At 34.3% G+C, this 26,143-nt stretch overlaps 1 protein-coding gene across 1 annotated transcript in view; it reads right to left on the reverse strand.

Moving 5' to 3' along the window:
* LOC134260046 (uncharacterized) overlaps positions 1-26,143 on the reverse strand; it is a gene marked incomplete at its 3' end in the record, with an annotated part of 87,332 nt that overhangs the window by 42,959 nt on the left and 18,230 nt on the right. The window contains exons 3-6 of the mRNA XM_062742631.1: positions 20,573-20,760; positions 18,708-18,931; positions 14,866-15,163; positions 1,214-1,356 (exon numbers count right to left, since the gene is read on the reverse strand). Of these exons, the coding sequence (XP_062598615.1) occupies positions 1,214-1,356; positions 14,866-15,163; positions 18,708-18,931; positions 20,573-20,760 (853 nt within the window). The remainder of the gene's footprint in view (positions 1-1,213; positions 1,357-14,865; positions 15,164-18,707; positions 18,932-20,572; positions 20,761-26,143) is intronic.

A 26,143-nucleotide genomic window follows, 5' to 3' on the forward strand; every position in this document is an offset into this window, starting at 1 on the left:
TTCGTCACGTAACTTACTTATATAATTCAAATTCTATAAATATATAATAATATGCTGAGCTTCAACATGTAGAAATATCCGGCCTGGTTCGGGTTTTGCTACACATTTAATAGTTACGCTCCCTACAGTTTACACAGTCTACATTGTGACCGTGTACATAGCGTTAATTAATACCACACGGAAAAAAGTACTCCTGCAGTATCTCTGAATCCACAAAGTAATGTAAATTTACCCACAGTATTTCTTTAACGTTAAACATTCAAGTTAATTATATTTCATTGGAAAAATTGTCAAATCTCCAATATACAGAAAAAGCGAATAGGAATATCAGCTGTGCGTTTTCTCATTGCAAATTGATCAACAAATATATTTTAGGTAAAAAAAACAATAGGTATCCAGGCATTCGGAGAACTTGTTGTGATTTTTATACTTATATGTTTTTCTTTGTCTTCTATTTCCTTCATGTATTATATAATACATAATGTAAAAGGCTTTTGCTATCATTGCAAGACATCACAAATCACTTATTTCATATCTTGATGATAAGCATTGGTATCTAAGGCTCGATTCCAGAAAATCTTACTACTCTAAAACTGTTTATTTTTTTCATTTTATGAGGTACAAATGTCAACTTTTTATAAGATCTTTTCTAAGACTTCTATGAACCTTGAATCATATAAAGATGAATAAGATGAAAATTGTTGCATGAAAAGTTTTCCTTTTCAAGCCTCATATTGATGCTTTTTAAATTAAATATTAATTTTTGGAGTTATCCTTCCTGGCAGAGGCTGAGGATCAAATATCCTTAAGTTAAAAATTTCTATTATAAACGATTATGCCCAGCCAATTATTACAGATAATCGATTTGCATTTTTTTCCCAATTTTATATCACTATGTATGATCCTCTTCCATTAAAATATAGACCAATGCAAATAAAGAATAGTCCGAAAATGAACTCTTGACAGGAAATTTCACTACCCCATCGCAGTTTAGAGTCAGACCTTTCTTGTTTACTGTTCATGCCAATAGTTGATTTTTTTAATTGCAATAGAAACAATTAATTTCATTGGCTGAACATGACATTACAGCATAGAGATATAATCATTCAAGATCACGGAACTTTTGAACAAACAGCCACAGATAGGAGAGAGCTAAATGTGGACTTGGGACCATGTCTTGCGATGACCAGAGAGCAATGAAAATAAATTTTACCAAACTCGAATCTTGTCCAGAGAAGATTCTCCGTCCCGCTGCATCTTGTAATTCTAACACCACGTACGGCTCTATGGGAAAGTTGGCTCCTTGCTTGGATTTCACTGGATCACTGACAATAACTATAGAATCAAGGGTTTGTTCTGAAAGTAAAAAAAACAACTCCAGCTTAAGTCTATAATTTTATCAAAAAATTAATTTCAAAAATGGAATTCATTTGTTTTTAAAATAAGGACACATAATCACTTGACATAATTAACTATTTTGTAAGGATATAACCACATTGTAGGGGTGAAACAATACGCCTCCTTCACGGTTCGATACATATCGTAAAATTTGGTCTCGGTTCGATTAGTTTTTACTATTATACATTTTGATAGAAGGAAACACATTCCACTGTTGTTTTATGCTTCCTTTTACTTAATCTATTCAAATTATTTATGTGCAAAATGGCTTGAAGGAATCAATTTCAGACTTGTCGAAATCTGTCGGTCCTGTCGGCAAGACCGATAAAAATTTGTCTGGACTGATAACTTTTAAGAAAATGTCAGTCCAGATGACTGTTTGGAAAAAATCAAGCATGATGCAAATTTAATAAAGGTCGGGATTGGAATGTGCAGCTAAGATCACAAACACAGAAAAAATGGCCAGGTACGCGGTATGTTGACAATAGCCAATTAAATTTATTATACCAAAGTCATAAAACATGTCATTTATGTCTTTTATTAAAAGACTTTCTATCCTAAGGAAAGACACTTGTAAAATTGAAGGCTGTTGAAAACTAGAACTGTCCAAACGGGACAAAATACCCCCGCAGGGTTTTTCAGAGGTGCCAAATCATGAATATTTTATGGATCTAAGAGAAGAGAGAAATGCTAAAACATTTTTAGTGCAATGCAATTGCTCATTATACATTTTATGAATGAAACTAAGGTGCAGCCTAATAAAAAAAAAATTAAGACTAAAGATACAGACCAGACACAAATTCTGAACTTTTTCTGTCAGTGACCTTGGACTTGCATAAATGACCTTGGTTCAAAGTCATGACACAACCTCATGTTATAAGCAATCTTTGTGTAAAATGGGAATTCACCACATTTATCCATTAGACAGATATGGACCGAATATTGATTATGAACTTTTTCCTTTCAGTGTCCTCAAACTTGCACAAATGACCTTGGGTCAAGGTCACTACACACCCTCAAGACATAAGCAATCTTTGTGTAAAACAGGCACTTACCAAATTTTTTCCATAAGAAAGATATGTAACAAACATGAATTATGAACTTTTTCTTTCAATGACCTCGAACTTGCATAGATGACCTTGCATCAAGGTCATGACACACCCTTAGGTCATGAGGAATCTTTGTGTGAAATAAGACTTACCAAGTTTATCCATAAGCAAGATATGGACCGTACATGAATTATCAAATTTTTTTTCTTCCAATGACCTTGAACTTCCCCAAACGACCTTGGGTCAAGGTCATGACACACCTTAAGGTCATGAGCAATCTTTGTGTGAAGTAGTAGATTCAAGTTTTACCATAATAAAGATATGTACCAAACATGAATTATAAAAAAAATTTCAGTGACCTTGAACTTGCACAGATGACCTTGAGTCAAGGTCATGACACACCCTCAGGTCATGAGCAATCTTTGTGTGAAACAGGAACTTACCAAGTTTATCCATAAGAAAGATACCCTAAGGTCATGAGCAATCTTTGTGTGTAATGGGAACATACCAAAGGATGTATTCACTTTAACAAAAGAATTGACCTATAGGAGAGAACAATTTCCCGGAAAAAGTGACATTTAAAAATCAATCTTTATTTGTTGTTTTCTATCATATATATGTCTAAATTTTTCAAATTTGTATTTTATACCTAAAATTTATTTTTACAACTTTACAATAAACCTCCAAAGTTGACCGAAACACCATTTTGTCCGTTAAAGCGTTGATTTTTGTATGAATTTTGGCCTTGAAGTCCTTCAGGGCAGGCCTGCCCCTAAATAAAATTGTGGTATTTTGATAGGTTAGGATGTGAGGAATAATTTAAGATAAGATTTTTTTAAGGGCACCCCTGCCCTGGGGTCGAAATTAACAAAAAACGTACAAAAAATAAGGAAACCTGATTTTCATAATCTACTTTAAAGAACGAGGGTGCTTTTGATTGGCATTCGGCAGGAATCTGGGCGTAATTGAAAAGTGAAAATTTTATCGACATGTCACATGAAATTTTAACATTTTTTCAATTTATTGGGTTCCTGTGCAAAAGGAAAGGAAAATATTTTCCCGAAATTTAGCTTTGATTTGCTAAAAAATAACTTGAAAATTGGCCAGATCAGACATTTGGTACAAAGTGGTACATTTTTAAACACGTTTTTCCAAAAAAATTCTATCTCTGGGTCCTCTCTCCATGATTTTGAAATATTATTTGTGTGTATTTTAATTCAAAGAAACGAATAAGCACTTTTAAAAAATGGAGAGAAGACCCAGAGACCACGAAAAATGAAGTTTTTCCCAAAAAATCTAAATGTTTGAATGTGGTGCTTCTTTGTCCTTTTTTAAATCATTTGTACATGTGAAGCGTGATAGCTCAGTAAGTTGGGTACCTGTTCAATGCGTGAGATGGGAAAAGTTTTTGGTTCAAGCCTGGCATAGGGCGTTATTTTTTTTTTCATGCAAACAATCTTTTATTTTGTCAGTTTCGTTTTATGTACTGATGTATTAAAATTTTGAATTAAATAAATTTTGGTTCAGTTTGGTTCTAGAGCGAAATCAATTCCAATCTTCTATTCTATAATGTACATGTACACGTATCATGCATCTATACATTAAATATTTAGGTGTTTATTTTTTGTGAAACATTACTATGTTGTAGTACCCCCTAGGAAAAATGGACATAAATGTTACAATCTCACAAGGTCTTTCAAACTAAATGAAAACAAGAATAGATATGGGTTACCCCATATCCAAAGATATTCGACTTTTAGATTTAATATGTTTAACAGTGTTTAATGACGTTTATAAAAATAAAACTGCACTGTCTAGTTATAGAACTTGTGGAAATTTCGTGAGTCCGTAGCATTACGGTCACCCGTCTCCTAACCATGCTAACAAACAGTACACATACCTATGTCCACAAGACAGTTAGCCTTGGTCTATACACACGTGCGATGGAGTTGTCAAACGGACTCCCGCGAACAGAGAAGTTACGATGGCAGACAGAACTTTTTTTCATAATTAGATCACATGAATACAAATTCTGATTCATAAAAATTAAACGATTGTCAGTTTAGAAATCCCCGGCCAGTTCGGGTTTTGTTACATTTTACAGGTACTCTCCCGATGTGTACTTTGTCTACACACGTGCAGGAGTCTGCTCAGGGATTGAAAATTCCGTCATTTAATATACTACACACACAGAATGATTATTTTTTTCTCTTAGAGGAAACTATATGATAATTAACGAACAATTAACATGATTTTACTACAGTTGTTGATACAGTATAATCAATTCATCAGTGAAAAAATTATCAACCGATGATTGACCTAGATATTCTCCGTTATCAAACATGTTAAAAACAAGAGGCCCACGGGCCTTATAGGTCACCTGAGTATCATGTAATAACTTTCCAGCAATTGTATTTGGCTCGTGTTTTAATCCAAAAGCCATGAAAATCACAAATTTTGAAGGAGACACCATTGCTTATCAAAGGGCAGATTTCAAAGCATTAATTTATTTTTAGTCAAAGTACCCCCCTGGTACCCCTGACCCAGCGGCCCTGAAATTATCTATTTTGAAATAGGCCCCTTTCTTCATTATAAGGCCAGCATTTTTTTTTATGTTTAGGTTTAGTTATGAACATGAGAATAAAAAAGTCCCGAAGGAGAAGGAAATAAAAAAAAATTTTGTGATAAATCAATTATTAAAGCTGACATGAACTCTTATAAAGCCATCATTTTTCATCTTTGTACGACTTACTACATTCCTGTACGCCTTTGTCCGCCATATTTCTTCGATTCCGCCATATTTAATTGAAAATTTTTGGTCACCTGTACCTGCTATAAATAGCCTTGTACGATTGCTTCACTTGAGTGATTTTCTAGCCTGACTGTCGACATGTACACATCTCCGATAACAAAGTTTTTAGAAGTCCATAAACTGACCAAATACATGTTTGAAAAGTAAAAATTCAACAAAAAATAGAACTATACCGAGAATTAAATTATTTTTGAATGCATTTGCTGCAATATAGAAAATAATCTAACACGGAATACATACATGTACATCAAACACCCATGCAGGTCGAGAAAACGCGTCAAACGCAGTGATAAAAACATTTACCTGACTACTGCTATCGTTACAGGGATGTGCACATGTCGAAAAAATTATCCTATTTTACTTTTATTGAAAAATGCATCTCAGAAGTCATGTAATCCATTGCTAACTCAACAGTAAAAGATGCTTGGATACACGTGGCCCATGCCGATCATTTTATTTGGTCAGGGAAAATATCAAAGTTTGAAAGCTCAGTGGGGTTGATTGAAGAAGTATTTTTTTCAAAAATAAACATTACTCTTGTCTGTACATATTGTGAATAAAATTTACGATTAAGTACATGGTTTAACTTCATCAAATTCATAAAAAAGCAGGCATTATTACATTTGTACGAATCATTCACCTTTTGAAGATATTTTCCCGTGATATGAAGGGGGGGGGGGGGGGGGCTGATAAAACATGCATAACACTCTCATAAAAATAATGTAAGAAAAACGTCTGAAACAGATTGGATTTCTTTATGATCAATTATCATCAAATAAATACTGTGTATTGGCTTTATTAGACCTAATATAATTTGATTTAAAGTTATTTATAATTCTATGCACTATGAAAGAAAAAGTGAGCACGTTCACATACCCGCTCCCCCAAAAGTCGAAGTGCTGAAATTCCCAGAAAAAAAATAAAGGAATCGTAAGTTCCTTGTAATATGCACATCTATGCACATTGTGTCCTAAATATCTGCAAAGTTTGACGAAATTGTGTACAGCGGTTTATGAGGAGTTGCGCTGAAAAACTGCTCACCTCTATACTCAAGATATGGCCAAAATATAAATGTAAAAGTGCGGAAATTCCCGAAAAATAAAGAATTCGGAATTTCCTGGTGATGTGCAAATCTACACACACATTGTCTCCTATAAATATCTGCAAAGTTCGACAAAACTCTGTACAGTGGTTTATGAGAAGTTGCGCTGACCAAAAAAAAAAAAAAAAAAAAGACTGACGGGTCAAACAAAAACATTACACCTCACGCGAGGGGTATAATAAACGAGTTTGATTCTTTGGTACAACGATAATGAAAATAGAATTTAATGTGAATTAAATTTTTAGACATAAATAATTAATGATTATTAGAAAAAGCATATAGGAAGAGAAAGTAAACTCCTCGTGAGAATTCCACATTCTACCTAAAACTAGCTTTTTTAAAAATTCTCTTGTCTGTTGTCCAAGTTCGACACATACGTTTGAGAAGATATTCGAGAGAGTTCCCAATGTTCCCATTCCTGTGATTTATATTTCACGTTTATTATATCCCCCGCCTGAAAAGTGGGAGGTAATCGTTATGTCTGTTCGTCTGTCTGTTACGCTTTGGGATACCCATCTCTTATCCGCAAATCCTCTTACACCACTTAGAGAAATTTAATGAAAATTTCAAAGAATCTTAAGTTTATTACATATTACCATTATGCACCTCCTATTTTACTTTTTGATCTGACACGTATGGGTTAAGCGAAATATGGACTTTGCCATTATAACCATATGGGAGGCAGGGGGTATCATTTAGTGAGTTCATTGCTCATAATACATGTACATCTAGTTTCTCTTTCAATTTGGGCGTTTGGGTAAATTTCCTGTCCAAAGTAAAATTATCATTCAATTTATGAAGTTTCGACATCCCGCCTGAAAAAATTCCTTGATCTGTCCTAAGGCATAATAAATGGTACAGCGCAAAGTGCGTAGGATTTAATACCTATCATTGCCCCAACGGGTGGTTAAAGAGAGAGAGAGAGAGAGAAAGAGAGAAAGAGAGAGAGAGTTCAATATACAAAAAAATAAATAATAATTATCCGTATTCAACCAGTGTCAAGTATCCCTACCCCAGCTTTTAAAATTATCTCCCAAATTCACCTACAGAAATTATTTATATATATATATATAAAATACCTAGACTATCAGGCAGGGATACTGAAATCTCGAAATACTTCCTGTAACAACATAATTATAAAACAGTTACATTCCTCAAAATGCACATACTTTGTGGTCGGAGTGACACATTTTAAAAAAATCTCAAAACTGAATTCGGCAGAAATGTCTGTCTTTCAAGAATATTTAATAACGGTCATGTCAATTATTTTTGTATGCCCCCCCCCCCCTCCCGTCCAAAAAATCAAATGCCTAAATGTCAATCTGAACAGGGGATGGCCTTTCTCCGTGTGTGTATGTGTTAGAAAATGTATAGATAATGTATAGATGTACACATAAAAATTTGTATTCTGGTTAATTGCTTTTAAGATTTGAAGTAAATTATAGCCGTACATCAAATTACTTTGTTTAGATTTGAGATTAGTACTAAAATAATCAGTTATAATTGTCAAATGAATTTTGCGACGCAAACCAACTGCAGACTATATACATGACTTTGTATAGAATGTATATTAGAACTACATGTAGATAAACAATTCACAATTATAGCTTATGAACATCAGTTATAATATCCAACCCCCCTTTCAGCCGCGCAAATACCAAATAACTTCTCTTTCCACTTTTGATATTTTCCCTGACCAAAATCTGATCAGCACGGGCTAAGTGTATCATCGTGCTAGTGTGTACGGAGTAATGACAATGTGTTTACTATTGAGTTTTTATGGAGTTTATTTCTTTTTTGTGATGCATATTTCAATAAATGGAATTCAGGGTGTATTTCACTTGACTTGTGCACATCTTCGAACCGATGCAGTAACCTTATTACCAGGTATGGGTACGTTTACAGCGTTCTAGGCGTTTTCTCGATATGCATCAATTGCATAGGACCTGCAAATCAAAGACGTTGGTTGTTTTGTTCCATTCAAATGATATAATTTCAAAATGTGTTTGCAAATTTTACAGCTTTTTATTTCAAGTTTATTCTGCATAAATTGGCGCACTGTAAAAATACGTACTCATCCAAACTTGCATTTTTTTTCTTTTGATTCAAATCAATAATCATTCGAAAATATGATTATTATGTTGTTTATTTTGTTTTTGAAATGTCTTGATCACCTCAGGTGTTCTCATATGCTTTACCATCAGAGATGTGCACAAGTCGATACCCAATCCAAAAAATCATTCAAGTGTAACGAGTACATTGGGGTATACATCGTTACAATGAGACAAGGTATCTGAAAGAAATATGGCGGAACACGGCTAGAGTTGGTATGAAACAAGTCGTACATAGATGAAAATGTTGCGTTTTTAAGAATTCATGTCAGCTTTAACATTTGTTCATTCTTTTTTTATGCTATAATAGGCTCCTTACCACTGGACACATAATGCTTACAAATACGAAAGTAGAACATTTAATTGCTTATTACATCATCTGCCAGTTTGTGCCAGTTATATAAATTTTGTGATGTTGGTCAAAATATATTTTAAAAATCAATTCTTTAAAGGTCTTTCAATATATCTTCATTTTTTGAATATGTGTTAGGTGAATGTGTAGACATTGTTCTAAAATTTACTTGATGCCTAAAATTGTAATTCCTATCATAAAACAGACAGGGAGTATTGGGGAGTAGGGTGAACATTTTTTTTCAATTAAGTGTAAAATAATTTTTCTGGCTATACAGATGATACTACATGCCTGTATATATTTGTATATTCTTGCCTTTTAATAGTTGATTTTTTTTATTTCTTCAGGTTATTGTTTATTTCTTCCTCAAATGGACTTAACTTCTCCCATAGTTTTATTCATTACATTGATGCATAAGCAACCCTTTTCTGATGAATGATGCTTAGACTCTAAGCAATAACAGAGACCTAAACAATGTCGCTGGCAATATGAAATAGCTACCACGGGCAGTTTAAAACCTGGGGGAGGAAAATAATTTACAGACAGATACTTTTGAAATGAATACATAATTATCTCACCAGCATGTCATTGTGCAACAAAGTTGTCAGCATTTTATTTGTCCTTTGAACGGGTGAAACGTTTTGAATGGCACTCGTATCGATGAATTTTACACTAAACCAAGCTATCTATCTAGATTTATTTACCCGCCATTTCATCTTAAAACCGGAAGTGCGAGTTCGTAAATTTGAAATCTCGATCCCGACTCAAATTTGACATCGGAAAGAAAAAAGTTGTTTTATTTTTTTCTGAAAATTCAAAACCTTGAGCGGAGGGTTTGTAAAACTGAAAATAAAATGAATCCTGGCCTTAACTAGAACTGTCCAAACGGGACAAAATACCCCCCGCTGGGTTTTTCAGAAGTAAGTTTTTCCATAATAAAGATATGTATCAAAAACAAATTATGAAATTTTTATTCCAGTGACCTTGAACTTCCCCAAATAACCTTGGGTCAAGGTCATGACACATCCTTGGGTCATGGGCAATCTTTCAGTGAAATGAGAACCTACCAAGTTTATCCATAAGAAAGATATGGACTGGACACGAATTATGAAATTTTTCTTCCAGTGACCTTGAACTTCCCCAAATGACCTTGGGTCAAGGTCATGACACACCCTTGGGTCATGGGCAATCTTTGTGTGAAATAAAAACCTACCAAGTTTATCCATAAGAAAGATATGGACCGGACACAAATTATGAAATTTTTCTACCAGTGACCTTGAACTTCCCAAAATGACCTCGGGTCAAGGTCATGACACACCCTTGGGTCATGGGCAATCTTTGTGTGAAATGAGAACCTACCAAGTTTATCCAGAAGAAAGATATGGACCAAACACGAATTATGAAATTTTTCTACCAGTGACCTTGAACTTCCCCGAATGACCTTGGGTCAAGGTCATGACACACCCTTGGGTCATGGGCAATCTTTGTGTGAAATGAGAACCTACCAAGTTTATGCATAAGAAAGATATGGACCGAACACGAATTATGAAATTTTTCTACCAGTGACCTTGAACTTCCCCGAATGACCTTTGGTCAAGGTCATGACACACCCTTGGGTCATGGGCAATCTTTGTGTGAAATGAGAACCTACCAAGTTTATCCATAAAAAAAAATATGGACCGGACAGGGAATATAAAAAAATTTCTTCCAGTGACCTTGAACATTCCCAAATGACCTTGGGTCAAGGTCATGACACACCCTTGGGTCATAGGCAATCTTAGTGTGAAATGAGAACCTACCAAGTTTATCTATAAAAGATATGTATCAAACATGATTTATGAAAATTTTCTTCCAGTGACCTTGAACTTTCCCAAATGACCTTGGGTCAAGGTCAAAAGAATTCATGCATTTCACTATATCATCATTAGAGCCCCACCCTAAAACAAGAACCCCTGACCCTGGGGCCATAAAATTCCCAATTTTGGTAGAGGCACTCTTGCTCATCATAACTATGTACTTAGTTGGTTTATTTAATACCTAGGAGCAGAGAAGAAGATTTTCAAAGAAATAATGTATTTTCACTACCTACTTATTTAGCCCCGCCCTAGAACTAGAACCCCTGACCCCAGGGCCATGAATTTCACAATTTTGGTAGAGGACTTATTGCTGATTACAATCATGCAAACAGTTTGACTGCTTGATGTCCAGGAGTAAAGAAGAAGATTTTTAAAGATTGCATTAATTTTAGTGGTTTTGGCCCCACCCCTCAGGCCCCAGGGGGGCAGGGATCATGAAATTCACAATTTTTGTTCCCCTTCACCCATAGATGCTTTGTGCCAAATTTGGTTGAAATTGGTTCAGTGGTTGCAGAGAAGAAGCTGAAAATGTTCAAATGTTAACGCACGACGGACGACGCACGACGACGGACGAAAACAGATAGCAATAGGTCACCTGAGTTTACTCAGGTGACCTAAAAGCTGAGGAGGGAGCGAGCGTAGGAATATTCACATTTTTTATTTGCATTTAGGGGGGAAAGTGATCTTTGGAGGAAAAATTAACATTAATTTTGGTTTCTTTAACGAATGACATACACAACATTATTCTTATCATGAACAATTATGTTGTATCTACTTATTAATGATGGAACTATTTTCGTCGGAACAATTTGTGCGAGTCGCCGCTGACTACAGTAATATATCTTGAACTAATAGTATGCACTGATCGAATATATCAAAAAAACCTATGGAAGTGTATGTAAAATCTGACCAGCTATGTTCAGCCAACCAAATCATGGACATTTAAACCATAAATGTTTCGTACAAATGATTCCTGCAGATCACACGCCAAATGCGCCCATCTTCTTTATGCCATTCATTGTTAAAGTCAGACTAGCTCAGTTGATATATATACGCTGACTTTTACACCTTGGTTAGTTTCTTTTTAAAGTCGGGGGTTCGAATCCACCTCGTACAACATTTTTAAAGTTTTAAATTTCGCCTTTTCAAAGACTATTTTAATTTTTTTTTAGACTTGTGTATTTTTTCTTCAATTATCAATCCTTTATGCATGCCCATTCTTGATATAAGAAACAATTAAAGAGATATCAAATCGTAACAATCCAATGTACAGTTGTCAGTCAGGCGGAACGAACCTCAGTATAAGCACACTTTCTCCGAGGAATAACTCACTATGCGTTAGGCCATATAAAATTAATCTTTAGATTCTCATCCCCGCCCGCCCCTCTCAAAATGTCCCGCCCCGATGTTTTTTATTTTGATTTTTTGGGTATTTTCATGTATTTTTATTCAGTAAGAATTTGGGTCAAAGTTTAAGAGTTATCTCCCGTCTGTATTAAAAGTTGCGTGCCGCTATTTATAGCAAAAACGCAATGTGAAGAATGGAGAAAAATCGGCAATAAAAGCAGTTTAAATGTGTAAGGAAAAGATAATTTGTCAGTATAGAGAAGGCAGAGAAGAAAAAATAGCATAAACACATATAGATACCATCACTGGCAGGAGCAAGTATGTAGAGAGATTGTAACTACCTAAGTAAAAATAGACGAGGAAAATGACACCTGGTCAAGTTCTATATAAATAACGATCTCCAGCTGTGTGACTTAGCTTTGAAATAAAAAAAAAATCTACAACATCGTAGACAGACTTAAGAGAAGGCCTATATTTTTCAGTAGAATAATTATTAGAACATTTATATAGATTTTGCAAAATAAGAAGTCACGCATACACAATTTATTGGTATCCCCACCTCATTTTGTTCAGGGTGTGCCGTATAATGTGTACTTGATAATTTGTTAATTAACAATAAACATTTAACTTTTAAAGCAAAAATTTTCTTTAAATATTTAAAAGAATATGAAAAGAATTAAATCTATTCATATTTGCAATAAGGTAATGAAAAAAATGTGTACGGGGCGTCCATTGTTTTGTTGATACTTAGGCCTATATATATGAATTAACAATTATAAAAAATAAAAAATAAAATCCGCCCACCCGCCCCAATTTTTTTGCAAATTAGGATGAGAATCTAAAGATTAATTTTACCTGGCCTTACTCAATACAGGTATTTTTGGCAGCATCGAGCTGCAATGAATTTCAATTGTATATATTCCTTAGAATTTAGTTACATTGATTTTGGCTACATATTTCAGTAAATGCACTCTCTTGGATTTCATTTAGGCCTACATGGGTCAAGATCATGACACACCCTTAGGTCATGAGCAATCTATGTGTGAAGTAGTAGATTCTAATGTTCCTCCGTAAGAAAGACATGGACCGTACACGTTTGCAGACAGATGGACAGACAGACAAGCTGATTCCTATCTACCCCCCCCCCAAACTTCGTTTGCGGGCGGTATTATAATCCAGGGCATTTTGGTGCTGTTATTCATATGACTTTCACAGCGTCAAAATAAGGTACATGTATCTGGTCTGACGAAACATTGACTGGTCCGACAGAACCTTTGAATTTGTCAGACCAAATGTCTGACAGTGATTTTAAAATTTCGACAAGTCTGAATTTAATATTGATCTGACTGTTAAAAATTATTTTACAAACCATCAGTCCACAAAAATTTAAATTTTTTGTACTAATTATACCGAGGAGCATGTTTATACCTTATGCCAAACCTGACTGAATGACGATCCCGACAGAAATACCAACTGAACTGAAAATGAAGATTTTGTACTATGTATCAAACCTAGAAATACACCACGGTGAACCATTTTTCACTTCTACCACATTGCTGATCAGAAATATAAACAGATTCAAACCTTAATAAGAATTATATTTTAGTGTTATTCTTGAAAAATTGCAGGAAAAAGGACAGCAGAACAACTTAGGTGACCTAAAAATAAGATAGCAGTGCTGAAGAGATTCACTCCCTACCTGTTACAAAAATGCTATATAGAGATTCAGTCCTTTCCTGTTACAGAAATGATAAAGATCCAATTTCTAACTGTTACAAAAATGCTATAAATCTTATCTCTAACTGTTGCAGAAATGCTTTAGAGATCCAATCCCTACCTGTAGTACCTGATACAGAAGTTCTATAGAGACCCAATCCCTACCTGTTACAGAAGTTCTATAGACTCAATCCCAATGTGTTATAGAAGTTCTATAGAGATCCAATCCCTACCTGTTAAAGAAGTTCTATAAAGATCCAATCCCTACCTGTTACAGAAGTTATGTAGAGATCCAATCCCTACATGTTACAGAAGTTCTATAGAGATCCAATCCCTAAGTGTTACAGAAGTTCGATATAGATCCAATCCCAACCTGTTACAGAAGTTCTATAGAGATCCAATCCCTACATGTTACAGAAGTTCTATAGAGATCCAATCCCTACCTGTCACAGAAGTTCTATAGAGACCCAATCCCTAACTGATACAGAAATTCTATAGAGACCCAATCCCTAACTGATACAGAAGTTCTATAGAGACCCAATCCCTAACTGATACAGAAATTCTATAGAGACCCAATCCCTAACTGATACAGAAGTTCTATAGAGACCCAATCCCTAACTGATACAGAAGTTCGACACAGATCCAATCCCTACCTGTTACAGAAGTTCTAAAGAGATCCAATCCCTACCTGATACAGAAGTTGTACCTACATGTTACAGAAGTTCTATAGAGATCCAATCCCTACCTGTTACAGAAGTTCTATAGAGATCAAATCCCTACTTGTTACAGAAGTTCGATATAGATCCAATCCCTACGTGTTACAGTTGTATAGAGATCCAATCCCTAAGTGTTACAGTTGTATAGAGATCCAATCCCTACCTGTTACAGAAGTTCTATAGAGATCCAATCCCTACCTGGTACAGAAGTTCGATATAAATCCAATCCCTACGTGTTACAGTTGTATAGAGATCCAATCCCTACCTGTTACAGAAGTTCTATAGAGATCCAATCCCTACCTGTTACAGAAGTTCGATATAGATCCAAGCCCTAAGTGTTTACAGAAGTTCTATAGAGATCCAATCCCTAAGTGTTACAGAAGTTCTACAGAGATCCAATCCCTACCTGTTACATTAATACATTCACTTATTAAGATGGCTCGATCGGAGGTCCCATTGTAGACAAAGGCTGTTCTTTTCCCTGGCACACTGTATTCAAATTTCAGTGCAGTGTCATTGTAAACGTTTGGTAATCTGGCATTGGGGAAGCCTGGCATTTTCATGGTGATGTTTAACTGTACACAGTCGTGAACATCCAGGATACGTAGTCCTGTGAAGGATGCAGTGCCACCAGCAGCTCTTTGGTTGTCCACAAAATCATATGTAGATTTAGACTGAATTACATTGTCACCAGCTAAACGGACCTGTCAAAGACATTTTTTTACTGTTAGTCCTAAAATCATGTTACGTGACAAAATCACTTTTGTTCCAGAACTTTAACAGGGCTCGACATTAACGCTTGTCCGCTTGTCCGGTACCAATGAAAAAAAATTTCGGACAAGTGAATATTGTTGGGCACTTGTCCGATTGGACAAGTGATTTTTTCTATGTAAAGAAGTTTTCAAATAATAATAATCATAAAAAACAACTATTGTAAACTTTATCGAATAAAGACGGAAGCAGTACATAAACCTGAATTTCGATCCCGATATCAATCGCTATGTAAGTTCACACTTGATCGGGATCAATGTTCACTAATTGCAGCCATACTATTGCATGGCGTGGATCTTACGACGTTTGTGAGTTTAGAATATATTTGATTGATATTACAGATCCACTTGCAAAAATTTATGCTGTTGTCAGGACAGGAAGTCTAGATAAAATTTTGTTTTATATGTGTTTGTCTTATTTATCAATAACAAAAGTAATAAATCAAGCACATTTAATTTTTTAATTGTTTTCAAGTTAACATAACAAAACATTAATTGAAAAATTTTCGGACAAGTGAAGTTGAAGTTCGGACAAGTAAATATCTTGGTCACTTGTCCGAATGGACAAGTAGGAAAAAAAGTTAATGTCGAGCCCTGTTTAAAGAATGCATATTTTAGACAGATCTGAGGCTTGTTTTGCAAAAGAACTTAAAACTAAGACAAAAATCTTAGGGGGATTGTGGCTAGGGGCATGTGCCCTTTAGGTCATTCTTATTTTATTCTTAACAAAATTCATTCATAATTAGTCAGAGTGATTAGGCTAGTTAACTTGATAGTAAGGGCAAAACGATTACTCGTGTAAACGGCGACGTTTCAATTAAATGCTCTAAACGTTTACAAATTGAGTAAACGTTTACACAAAGGTTAATATCAATGTCTATCAGAAAAAAAACCTTTCATCCAAACAAGTTGTTTAATTTCATATTTACCAAAGAAAACACACTCTGTGTCTGTTACAAACAATTTTTTTTTCTGTTATAATCGATACCGGAAACTTAATATTAAAGAAAACTATCTAGAAACCAATATGGTCTAACATATTTAATTCTGATTTCAGAGTAGTGAAAACTAGCGATGTATTAAATATTTTATTTTTCCAAGTATATGTTCTAAAAATAAATAACCCCAGTTGTTGCTTTTTATTGATTAGAAAATAAAAAGTATCATGCTTATAACGGTATAATGTTGAATATAGAGCTTTGAAAAATTGAACGTAAACCGGAACCTTCAATGTTATCATATCACATTTTTATATTACTATCTCGTTTCAGTTTTTGACACTTCCTACTCTTTTGTCATAAAAACCAACAAATAAACAGTAATGACAACTCATACTTACAGTATAGTGAAAGAATGGTATATTAAATTAGTGTTTCATGAGTAAGTAGCCATAAAAATTCAACACATAAAATTCTCCCGTTTAAACGGTACTGTTTCATTTACTGCTGTTCATTTAAAAGTTTACAAAATTCAGTAAACGATTCACCCTTACTTGAAAGGGTTGTGTGTCCAAATTGTGATGTTTCTTGTTTTGCTCAGTAAAAACCCTGTCCAGTGTGTAGTGAAAACATGATGACAATTCAATTTCTGAGTCTGTGACATCTATCAATTTGTTCAATACCGTATTATGCAAAAAAAATTACAATAAACAAAAATTAAACACTTACCTACCTACCCACCTTGAAAAATTGAAAATATTTTTGAAAAATTGAAAATATTTTTAATGATGGCCTAATTCAACTTTTGGTGAATTTTGATATTTTTTCTTTGGAAAACTGAATCCACACTGAACGAAAATAGATGCCAAGTTTTGAAACAGACATATCCTGATCAGAATAAATTGTGTGCTGAGTATAACTAATGTTCTTTCTATTCTATTGAGTATTCTAAATAGTTGAACATGATATAATCTTGTGAGAAAACAAGTTACTATCAACAATGACAGCACATTCCTAAATACGAAGGTTGTTCGAAAAGTTTGTGGACGATGTCAATCTTCGTTATGTTTCTCACTAGAAATTTAAAATAAGTGTAATATACTATGTAAAAATATTTGTTTTGTTGATGTGTGATGTTTCATCCCATTCGATTTAACAGAAAAAAAATAACTTCATTTTAAAATCAACATGTTTTGTACCCGCGGAGCACCCTTACCGGCAATGTAACGTCAAAATATAGTGTCAAGAATTTCTAAAATATACTATTCCTATACATTTCACAAAGTATAATCCATGACCAATCATTAAATCCTTTTTCTAATACTTGAAATTCATTTTTTTTTTAGAATTGTTCTCGTTGTATAATTTCCTTTTTTAGAATTTTACTTAACTCTGCGTTCACAGGATAAGCAACTCTAAAGCGCCTATGTTTTTCCTTGACGTTCAAACTTTTAAAAGTTTTTGTAAAGATTTTTACTGATAAACGTTTCTTCCCAGATTGTCCTCATGTGATACAAGAACTCTGTCACTCAAATAATATCTATACTATTTGTACACACATGCAGAACTCGCTTGTGACATATTTTTTATTCCTTCAACACTTTTTGAGTTTATTCAGGAATTTTCGTGAGTAAGCACAAAATTGCATCGTTATCGGCTTCTCCGTGACGAAAACGTCATCGTTTTTATCGTTTTCAATAAGGACAACCTATCTTCTCAAGCTGATTTCTTTTCTACAAAGCAAAATATTAAGCCATAATTTGGAATACGAATCGATGTAACAATTCTAAATTTGGATTTCTCGATTGTTTTTCGTTTTTGCTTCATTTTACAGAGAATATGACTACAGACATCATCTAGTGTATTGTTCGTAACTTACTAAATTTTGACCTGCTCCACGATCCGATTTTTGCATTTTTAAAATCTGGATAAGTTTTGAAAAAATCGTGGTATTTGGAAAAATAATAATACAAATCCTTTGGATTTATTGTTAAAATGTTTCTACCAAATTTGGATAAGATAAGACGTCAAATAAAAAAGATATGAGCGTAGTCCACGAACTTTTCGAACAACCCTCGTATTTGGGAATGTACATGAAAAGTGCAGCACAACTAGCAGTAAGAAGCCCTAGTTACTCCAAGCCCAAGGTAAATCACTTTTTATTTACAAAAACTTTATTTTTTGTTTTTTATGCAAGGCATTGTGCTCCTAAAAATGTTATTCTCACATAAAATTACTTAAGTATTCCTAAAGATTATACATGCATAGAGCAATATCTACAATTTGTGAAAATTTTGTCTCCTTTTAACATGTTTAGCATGTTTAGAAAGTTAATGACTATCTTGCATAAATGAGGTGTCACAAAAATTAGTGATCTACAGTACATCATCTCTGCTGGTTAGGCCCAGTAAAGGCTTTAGAAAGTATGTGAGTTTACCTCATAAAAGCTTGGGATGTAAAATACCCATGATAACACACAATATACATAAACTCATCAAATTGGTGAAATCAAGTCTTAAAAATATGTGAATTTCACTTACATGCATAGTGCTAACCATATCTTCAAATGGAACTGATGAATAATGCTCAACGAGTCCCTTGAAATATGCCACTTGTAGAGTCATTTCTAAGGTAGCATCTATTCCTGACGTTATAGTGTTGTTATCAGCATCTAAGATTTCAACAGTTACATTGAAATCTGTGTTAGCCACAATAGTACTTGGTGGGGAACTACCAGAAGAAAACACTAATAAGCTTGCAGGTTCTGAAAAAAGAAAGAAAATGTTTCTGACAGAGAAAAATACTGTTTTCAACACAGCAAGCTCAGTATCAACATCACTTAAGGTAGGATTCTTCTCTGGTTTCTGACTAGATGGAATATTCAAAGTACATTTGTTGATATGTCTTATATATTTAGATGTAAGAGATTTAAAAGACCATATTTTTCTTTCCTCATCACAATTATACAACTTTAAATAGAAATGGCAAACTGCGTTTGAAAACTAGCAGGGACTATATTTTTGGCGGAATGGTGGCGTATGAAAATATCTTCTTTTCTGGCTCTCAAAATTATTATAGAACATTGAATTTAGTTATAATTTTAAGCAATCAAAGACTAGACGAAATTTTCAAATGTAAGTTAAATTAATAATAAGGGACTAAAGTTTCAAAATATATCAAATAAATAAGATTTTTAACACATACCAGAACTATGTTGGCTTAATTTTTGAATGCTTCAAATATAAGTACAGATTTGAGCCAAAAATCCGTAAAAAGTGTTATTTCTCTCTTAGTAAACTATCAAAACTTTTAGTTTTTGTATCATTTTGTACCTTTATGTGACAACTTTACTATATGTGAAAATTGGAAAAAGTTAAATATAGGAAGCATATAAAAATAACTTATAAATCCTAAAAATTTAAGAAAAGTAGAGGAAATTCGGATTAGCAAATATCCATTTTATTTAAATTATCCATGTCAATTTGGTAATATCATCTTATAAGCCCTATATTGTGTATCTTTTTATGCAAAAAGAAAAACATTCAATCTTTTGAATTACAAATATGGATCGCATGATTGGAAACAGTAGTTTTTAATTCTTAATGTCCAAGAAGAAGGTAATGACCTTGACCTGACCTTGCTTCTATTATTAAACAGTCAAATTTAATCTCACTGATACCATCACTTAGTAATATTGTCCTCTTGATTCTGTGAAAATTTCATTACTTTTTAAATACAAGAAATGTGAGAAGAATCCTACCTTAAGAGCGACAGGAAAATTTAAACCACTGAAATTACACACACATATAGATATGAAAGAATGAGAATCAAAATGAGAATTAGACCAAAAAAATTTTTGTCTTCAGTAACATTCCCAAACAAATGCCCATATGGCTCACCTGAGTACATTGCTAAAAACACACATATCAATTCAGTATTGAAATGTTAAATTCTCTACCCTTGAATGAAGGCGTGACCCTTCATTTAATCAAACTTGAACCCTCTTATTTTGTGTCAAGTTCAGTTAAAATTGATCCAATGGTTCTGGAAAAGTCATAACATATATAACAAGAAAAGTTTATATTAACAGTTTACAAAGCAAGTTTGTTAATAAAGATTTAAAAAGTAAAGGTATCCTCTATACTTGTGATGTATTTTCTACTCTAGATATTTTAAATGAATACAGGGTAGAAATTTTTGAGACAATATACATTTGCTATCAATATCCAACATGCCATAACAAATGGTCAATAGCATGGATTCTAGAGCTGATAATGACATTGGAAGTTTGTGAAAATTTTGTTTTGCTAAATCCACAATTATATTAAATATTGTTGGTGTGGCATTGCCAACTTCATCTTTATATGGAAAACAAACAAATTTGTTTTGTTAGGCCTTGGCTTACTTGATATGGTAAATGGGTCGGCTGAGTCTAAGTTTAACACTGTTCCTCCGTGCTCAGTCTCTATTTTGTAGTATCTCTCCTGTGGTGGTATCGTTCCTTGGGGATGCTGATGAAATAAATGGTCTGCTCTTAATTCTCCATCAAAATAAGGAATAGTTAGTTTAGCATCAGACTGAGAACATCTCGTTCTAAAATGGAAAAAAAAATCTAATGACAACCGATAAGCGATTTCAAAGATAATGCAAAACACAGGGTTTGACACCAATGCAGAGCTACCTACATCATGAAATTAAAAAGTCAGGGGTTAATCTAGGTTTTGGGGGAAAGAACAGTACCCTTCTTGAGAAAGAGCTAAATCCACGAATGGGCTAAATCGGCCTAATTATTTTAGGAAAATTAAAGTGAGAGGAAGAAGAAAATTATTTATGGAAATATTATCCTTAGGAATCAAACTTGAATAGTTTACGCTAAAAGTTTTATTTGATGATATCATATTTGTGCAGAAGACATCTAAACACATGCATTTTGCCACTTTTCTTATCAACTAAAGCATTTTTTTTTTTTGTCTTTGGTTCAAATTTTCACTGTGGCCACACCCTCTGAACAAAATAAAATTTATACTATTACAGTGCTTTCAGCAGTTCCGGATTTTAAGCAGTTCCGAATAATTTTAATTAAATAATTAAAATTATGCAAACGTAAATGTTTCTGTTTCTAATGATTCTTTACATAAATGAAGCTTTATGTATTGTCCATACTCTGGATGACATAGCGAGATCAAGAACTCCGTCTTTCTTACCATGTCCAGGCTTTTTGTTTACAACCACAAGCGCTTAAGTGACGTTGACCGACTTAAACACATGCTATCTTGAAAGTAAAGACGTGCTCTGAAACTGCGGTAAGGTATGTATTTCATTAAGATATGTGAATGAAACATTGATGTATCTTCTATCTCATAAAATTTCGGTTTCATTAAAATACGACGTAAATCCAAAATAAAGAGCAATATTCATTTCACAACATCCCATTTTAAGCAGTTCCGAATTAACCATATACGGGGTTGTCTCAAAAGAGCTGGTATAACAAACAAGAGAAAATACGTAAACAAAAAGTCAGAAACATGAATTCATTATACATTCAGAGTTTTATGATAAATTATGTTGATTTGAAAAGGCTGAGAAAGTATTATTAATTTCAAAGTCATGGCTTTAAGTTATCTTTCTCCCTCCCCCATCTCTCTCTCTCTCTCTCTCTCTCACATGCTGTTTACAGAAGATACTACAAATTCAAAGATCTTTTTCAAAGAAAAAGTCGAAGGTGCAATGTCGACTTGTCGCGCCTCATTTCTAACCCAAGACTTTTTAGTCAAGGGCAGCTGATCTAGGTTTAACTCATCTTCGCTAGCCAAGGGTGACGATCCGCTCCTCTCCTCTTTTCACCCTATCATTGATTATGCTGAAATGTTTAAAAAAAAATGGGTACTATTTCCCCCCCAATCTTATTTATTTTACAATGTATACAAGTTTTATCTCCCGATTCCGTCTCCTCGTTTCCATGGTCACTATGTAATCAAAGGGAGATCACCCAAGAAACTTTATTTTATTCTGAGTGACTAAGTCAGAATATTTTCAACATAAACAATTATATCGGAAGCAGCTACCAGGATGTATACTAGTATTTAAATTGACAATTATTGTTTTACCCCTTTCCAAAACACAAATTGTGTTTGTCGTGAAGTCTGCATCGACTGGCATCACAAATGTAATAAATAATTAACCAGAAGTCTCTGTCGAGACTGTAGCTCTACTGGTTTGTACTTATCAAAAACCATTGCACTATTTCATGTATCTTTGTGTAGTCTACTTGTGTGCCAACTTTTGAAATCAGACAAAAACTGTAGAAGGAGTAGTGTTTTAAAGAAATTTCACAGAAAATTCTATTTTTAGTAACCATGGCAACACCGTTCACCGAAATCAAAAACCGATGCACTATTCTATGTATCTTAGTGTAGTCTACTTGTGTGCCAAGTTATATTGAAATCAGACAAAAACTGTAGAAGGAGTAGCGTTTTTTATGAATTTCACAGAAAATTCTATTTTTAGTAACCATGGCAACACCGTTCATCGAAATCAAAAACTGATGCGCTATTCTATGTATCTTAGTGTAGTTTACTTGTGTGCCAAGTTATATTGTAATCAGACCAAAACTGTAGAAGGAGTAGCGTTTTAAAGGAATTTCACAGAAAATTCTATTTTTAGTAACCATGGCAACACCGTTCATCGAAATCAAAAACCGATGCACTATTCTATGTATCTTAGTGTAGTCTACTTGTGTGCCAAGTAATATTGAAATCAGACTAAAATTGTAGGAGGAGTAGCGTTTTGAAAAATTGTTTACAGACAGACGGACAGACAGACAGACAGACGGACGGACGGACGCTGGACACATTACTATCGCATAAGCTCTTCTGGTCTCTGACCAGTAGAGCTAATAAAAATGATTTACGTTTCGCTGACCCCAGTCCGAAATAGCAACACTTTCTCCTACATTGATTTAGATCACATTTAATTTTTGTGAAAGGCCTTTATTAGACTAATACATGTACACTGTAAAAACGAATAACTTACTACACGTACCGAGACAGTATATAAGTATAAGTTGCAAGTATATAAGTAAGTTTCCAGTATCGCCTTCATGCCACATGAAACAAGAGGCCCAGGGGCCACATCACTCACCTGAGCAATTGGCTAGGAAAAAGCACATATCAGATCAGAACTGAAAGTTTACTGAGGTGGGGGGGGAGGGGCTTGAATTTTAACCCCCCAGGGCGTCATGATTTGAACAAACTAGAATCTACACTACCTGAGGATGATTCCCTATAAATATCACTAAGCATGGCAAGATTTTAAAAGGTTTCCCTATATATTCCTATAGATGTAAAACTGTTATTGGCCATTTGGCCCCACCCTACCCCCGGGGGTCATGATTTGAACAAACCTGAATTTACACTACCTGAGGATGATTCCACATGAGTTTCATCTTTCCTGGCCCAGTAGTTCTTGAGAAGAAGATTTTTAAAGATTTGTTCTATATATTTCTATGTAAACTTGGATTTCCTATTGTGGCCCCGCCCTATCCCCGGGGGTCATGATTTGAACAAACTTGAATCTACACTACCTGAGGATGCTTCCATATAAATATGATCAATTATTGCTTTGCTATTCTTGAGAAGAAGATTTTTAAAGAATTTTCCTATATATTTCTATGTAAAACTTTGGTCGGCCATTTTGGTTCAGCCCTACCCCTGGGGGTCATGATTTGAACAAACTTGAATCTACACTACCTGAGGATGCTTCCATATAAATATGATCAATTATGGCTTTGTTGTTCTTGAGGAGAAGATTTTTTAAGAAATTTCCTATATATTTCTATGTTAAACTTTGGTCAGCCATTTTGGCCCCGCCCTACCCCCGGGGGTCATGATTTGAACAAACTTGAATCTACACTACCTGAGGATGTTTCCCCATAAGTTTCATCTTTCCTGGCACAGTGGTTCTTGAGAAGAAGATTTTTAAAACATACTACCAAATTTTCATTAATTCCCAATTATCTCCCCTTGAATGAGGGCGTGGCCCTTCATTTGAACAAACTTCAATCCCCTTCACCCAAGGATACTTTGTGGCAAGTTTGGTTGAAATTCATTGGCCCAGCGGTTCTTGAGAAGAAGTCGAAAATGTGAAAAGTTTACAGACAGACAGACAGACGCCGGACAAAATGTGATCAGAAAAGCTCACTTGAGCCTTCGGCTCAGGTGAGCTAAAAAACTATCCATTTTTTCAGAACTTCTTGAAAAATTCATAGAAATATTTTCCTAAAATTTTGATGAATGGCCTATATTGCAGTGATTGGGAAGGGCTTGCGCCACGCGCCATAGTTGCATTGAAGTGAAAAATGGCGCATTAAATCAATCAATCATGGTGCCAAGGTGCGCATTCAATTTTTAGCGATGTTATTTGGAAATATTTTGTGTACGACTTTCTTTCTTCTTTTACTTTCGTTTTAAATGCAGGGATTTATCAAGGCTGTTTTTACTACCGGTAAACGGTACCTTTCCCCTCTTTAAAAAGGTGAAAAATTCCCCTTTTTCAGATAGAAAAGTCTCCAATTAAACTGAGAATATTTAAATCATCGTACTGAAATTTTCCGTTTTTGTCCGATTGAAGTTTAACAGCATATCCTAATTCACAATCCTAGTCATTCAAACGCTTTTAAAAGCGAGAGTAGATTATTCAAGCTTCTAGTTGATATTGATCGGTAAACATGTGCCATGTGGCCATGATGTCAAAATATACGTATGCGATTGCAGAGTTAAGAAAAGTGTAGATGAGTAAGATGGAGCTTAAATCACTATGAATCGGAAGAATGGAATAACAACAAAAACAATGTTAGTAGTGAAACATGAAAGACAGAATTGATTTGTGATAGATATTGAGAGAAAAAATTAAATAAAGTACTGACTTGGTTTAAATTTTTTTTTTTTTTTGGTTATTTAATATTTTGTCTCAAAAGTGAAGTTTTTGTGGCTTTTGTAAAGGTCTACAAATGACCCCCAGAAGCTCTAAGAATGCAGGATTTTGCTCCATTTATTTAAAAATTTTTCGGGGGGGCATGCCCCCGGACCCCCCTAGAATACTCGCGCCTCCGGCGCTCAGATCGAGCCTGCGGCTCTCATTTTTCCCCTTTACTTATAAAACGGTAGTAAAACAAAATAGCTAGATAAATCCCTGAAATGCAGTCAATTTAAAACAACAAATCTCATTGGTTGAAACCTTCAAAAAGTACTTCCGGTTAAACGAAGCACTTATATGAGGTACAATACTTCATTCATTTGTATGGTTGGGCTGTTCCCTTTCCAAAACTGTCGTAATTTTAACACAAAATACGGGTCAGTTATATTCTAAGAAAGTTCCTTTAAATTTCCTGCATTTCATGCGTTAAAATCGGATTCGGTTCATTAAAAACGTGTTTCTCTCGTATTTCATATTTATTTGTCACTTTTATATTTCTTAAAATGGCCCTTCAGATTATATTGATGGCCCATTCATTTTCGAAATGGCCCATCAAAAATGTTGACAGTTACGCCATAGTCCCATTGACCATTTTGGCCATCCCAATCAATGATATTGGTGATTTTTATTCCATTAACGAATATATTTGTTATTCTTATACAAAACGTCAATGTCACGATGTTGAAGCATATAACGTCAATGTAATGACGTGACAGCATTGATTCAGAAAACAATGCTAAAGATATTCTTAAAAAATAAAATGTTTTACTACGTACAAATCTTAGAGTATAATGTGAGAAAGTTTAACTTATTTTGATGACTAGGCCTATTTTTGCACTTCGTGGATTTAGCTCTTTGGAAAATCAGCTGGGGTTGTGGGGGCCACTCCATATCCCAAGTGGCTACAGGGCGAGCACTATTGGGAATTCAACTGAATTTCATCATTTAATGACCATTTAATGGCATTTATAGTGCAGAAAATAGCAAAGTAAAATCCTAATTC

Source organism: Saccostrea cucullata, unplaced genomic scaffold, assembly GCF_032062105.1.
Source record: "Saccostrea cucullata isolate Sc308-1 unplaced genomic scaffold, CSIRO_AGI_Scuc_v1 ctg493, whole genome shotgun sequence".
In the NCBI taxonomy this organism is placed as follows: domain Eukaryota; kingdom Metazoa; phylum Mollusca; class Bivalvia; order Ostreida; family Ostreidae; genus Saccostrea; species Saccostrea cuccullata.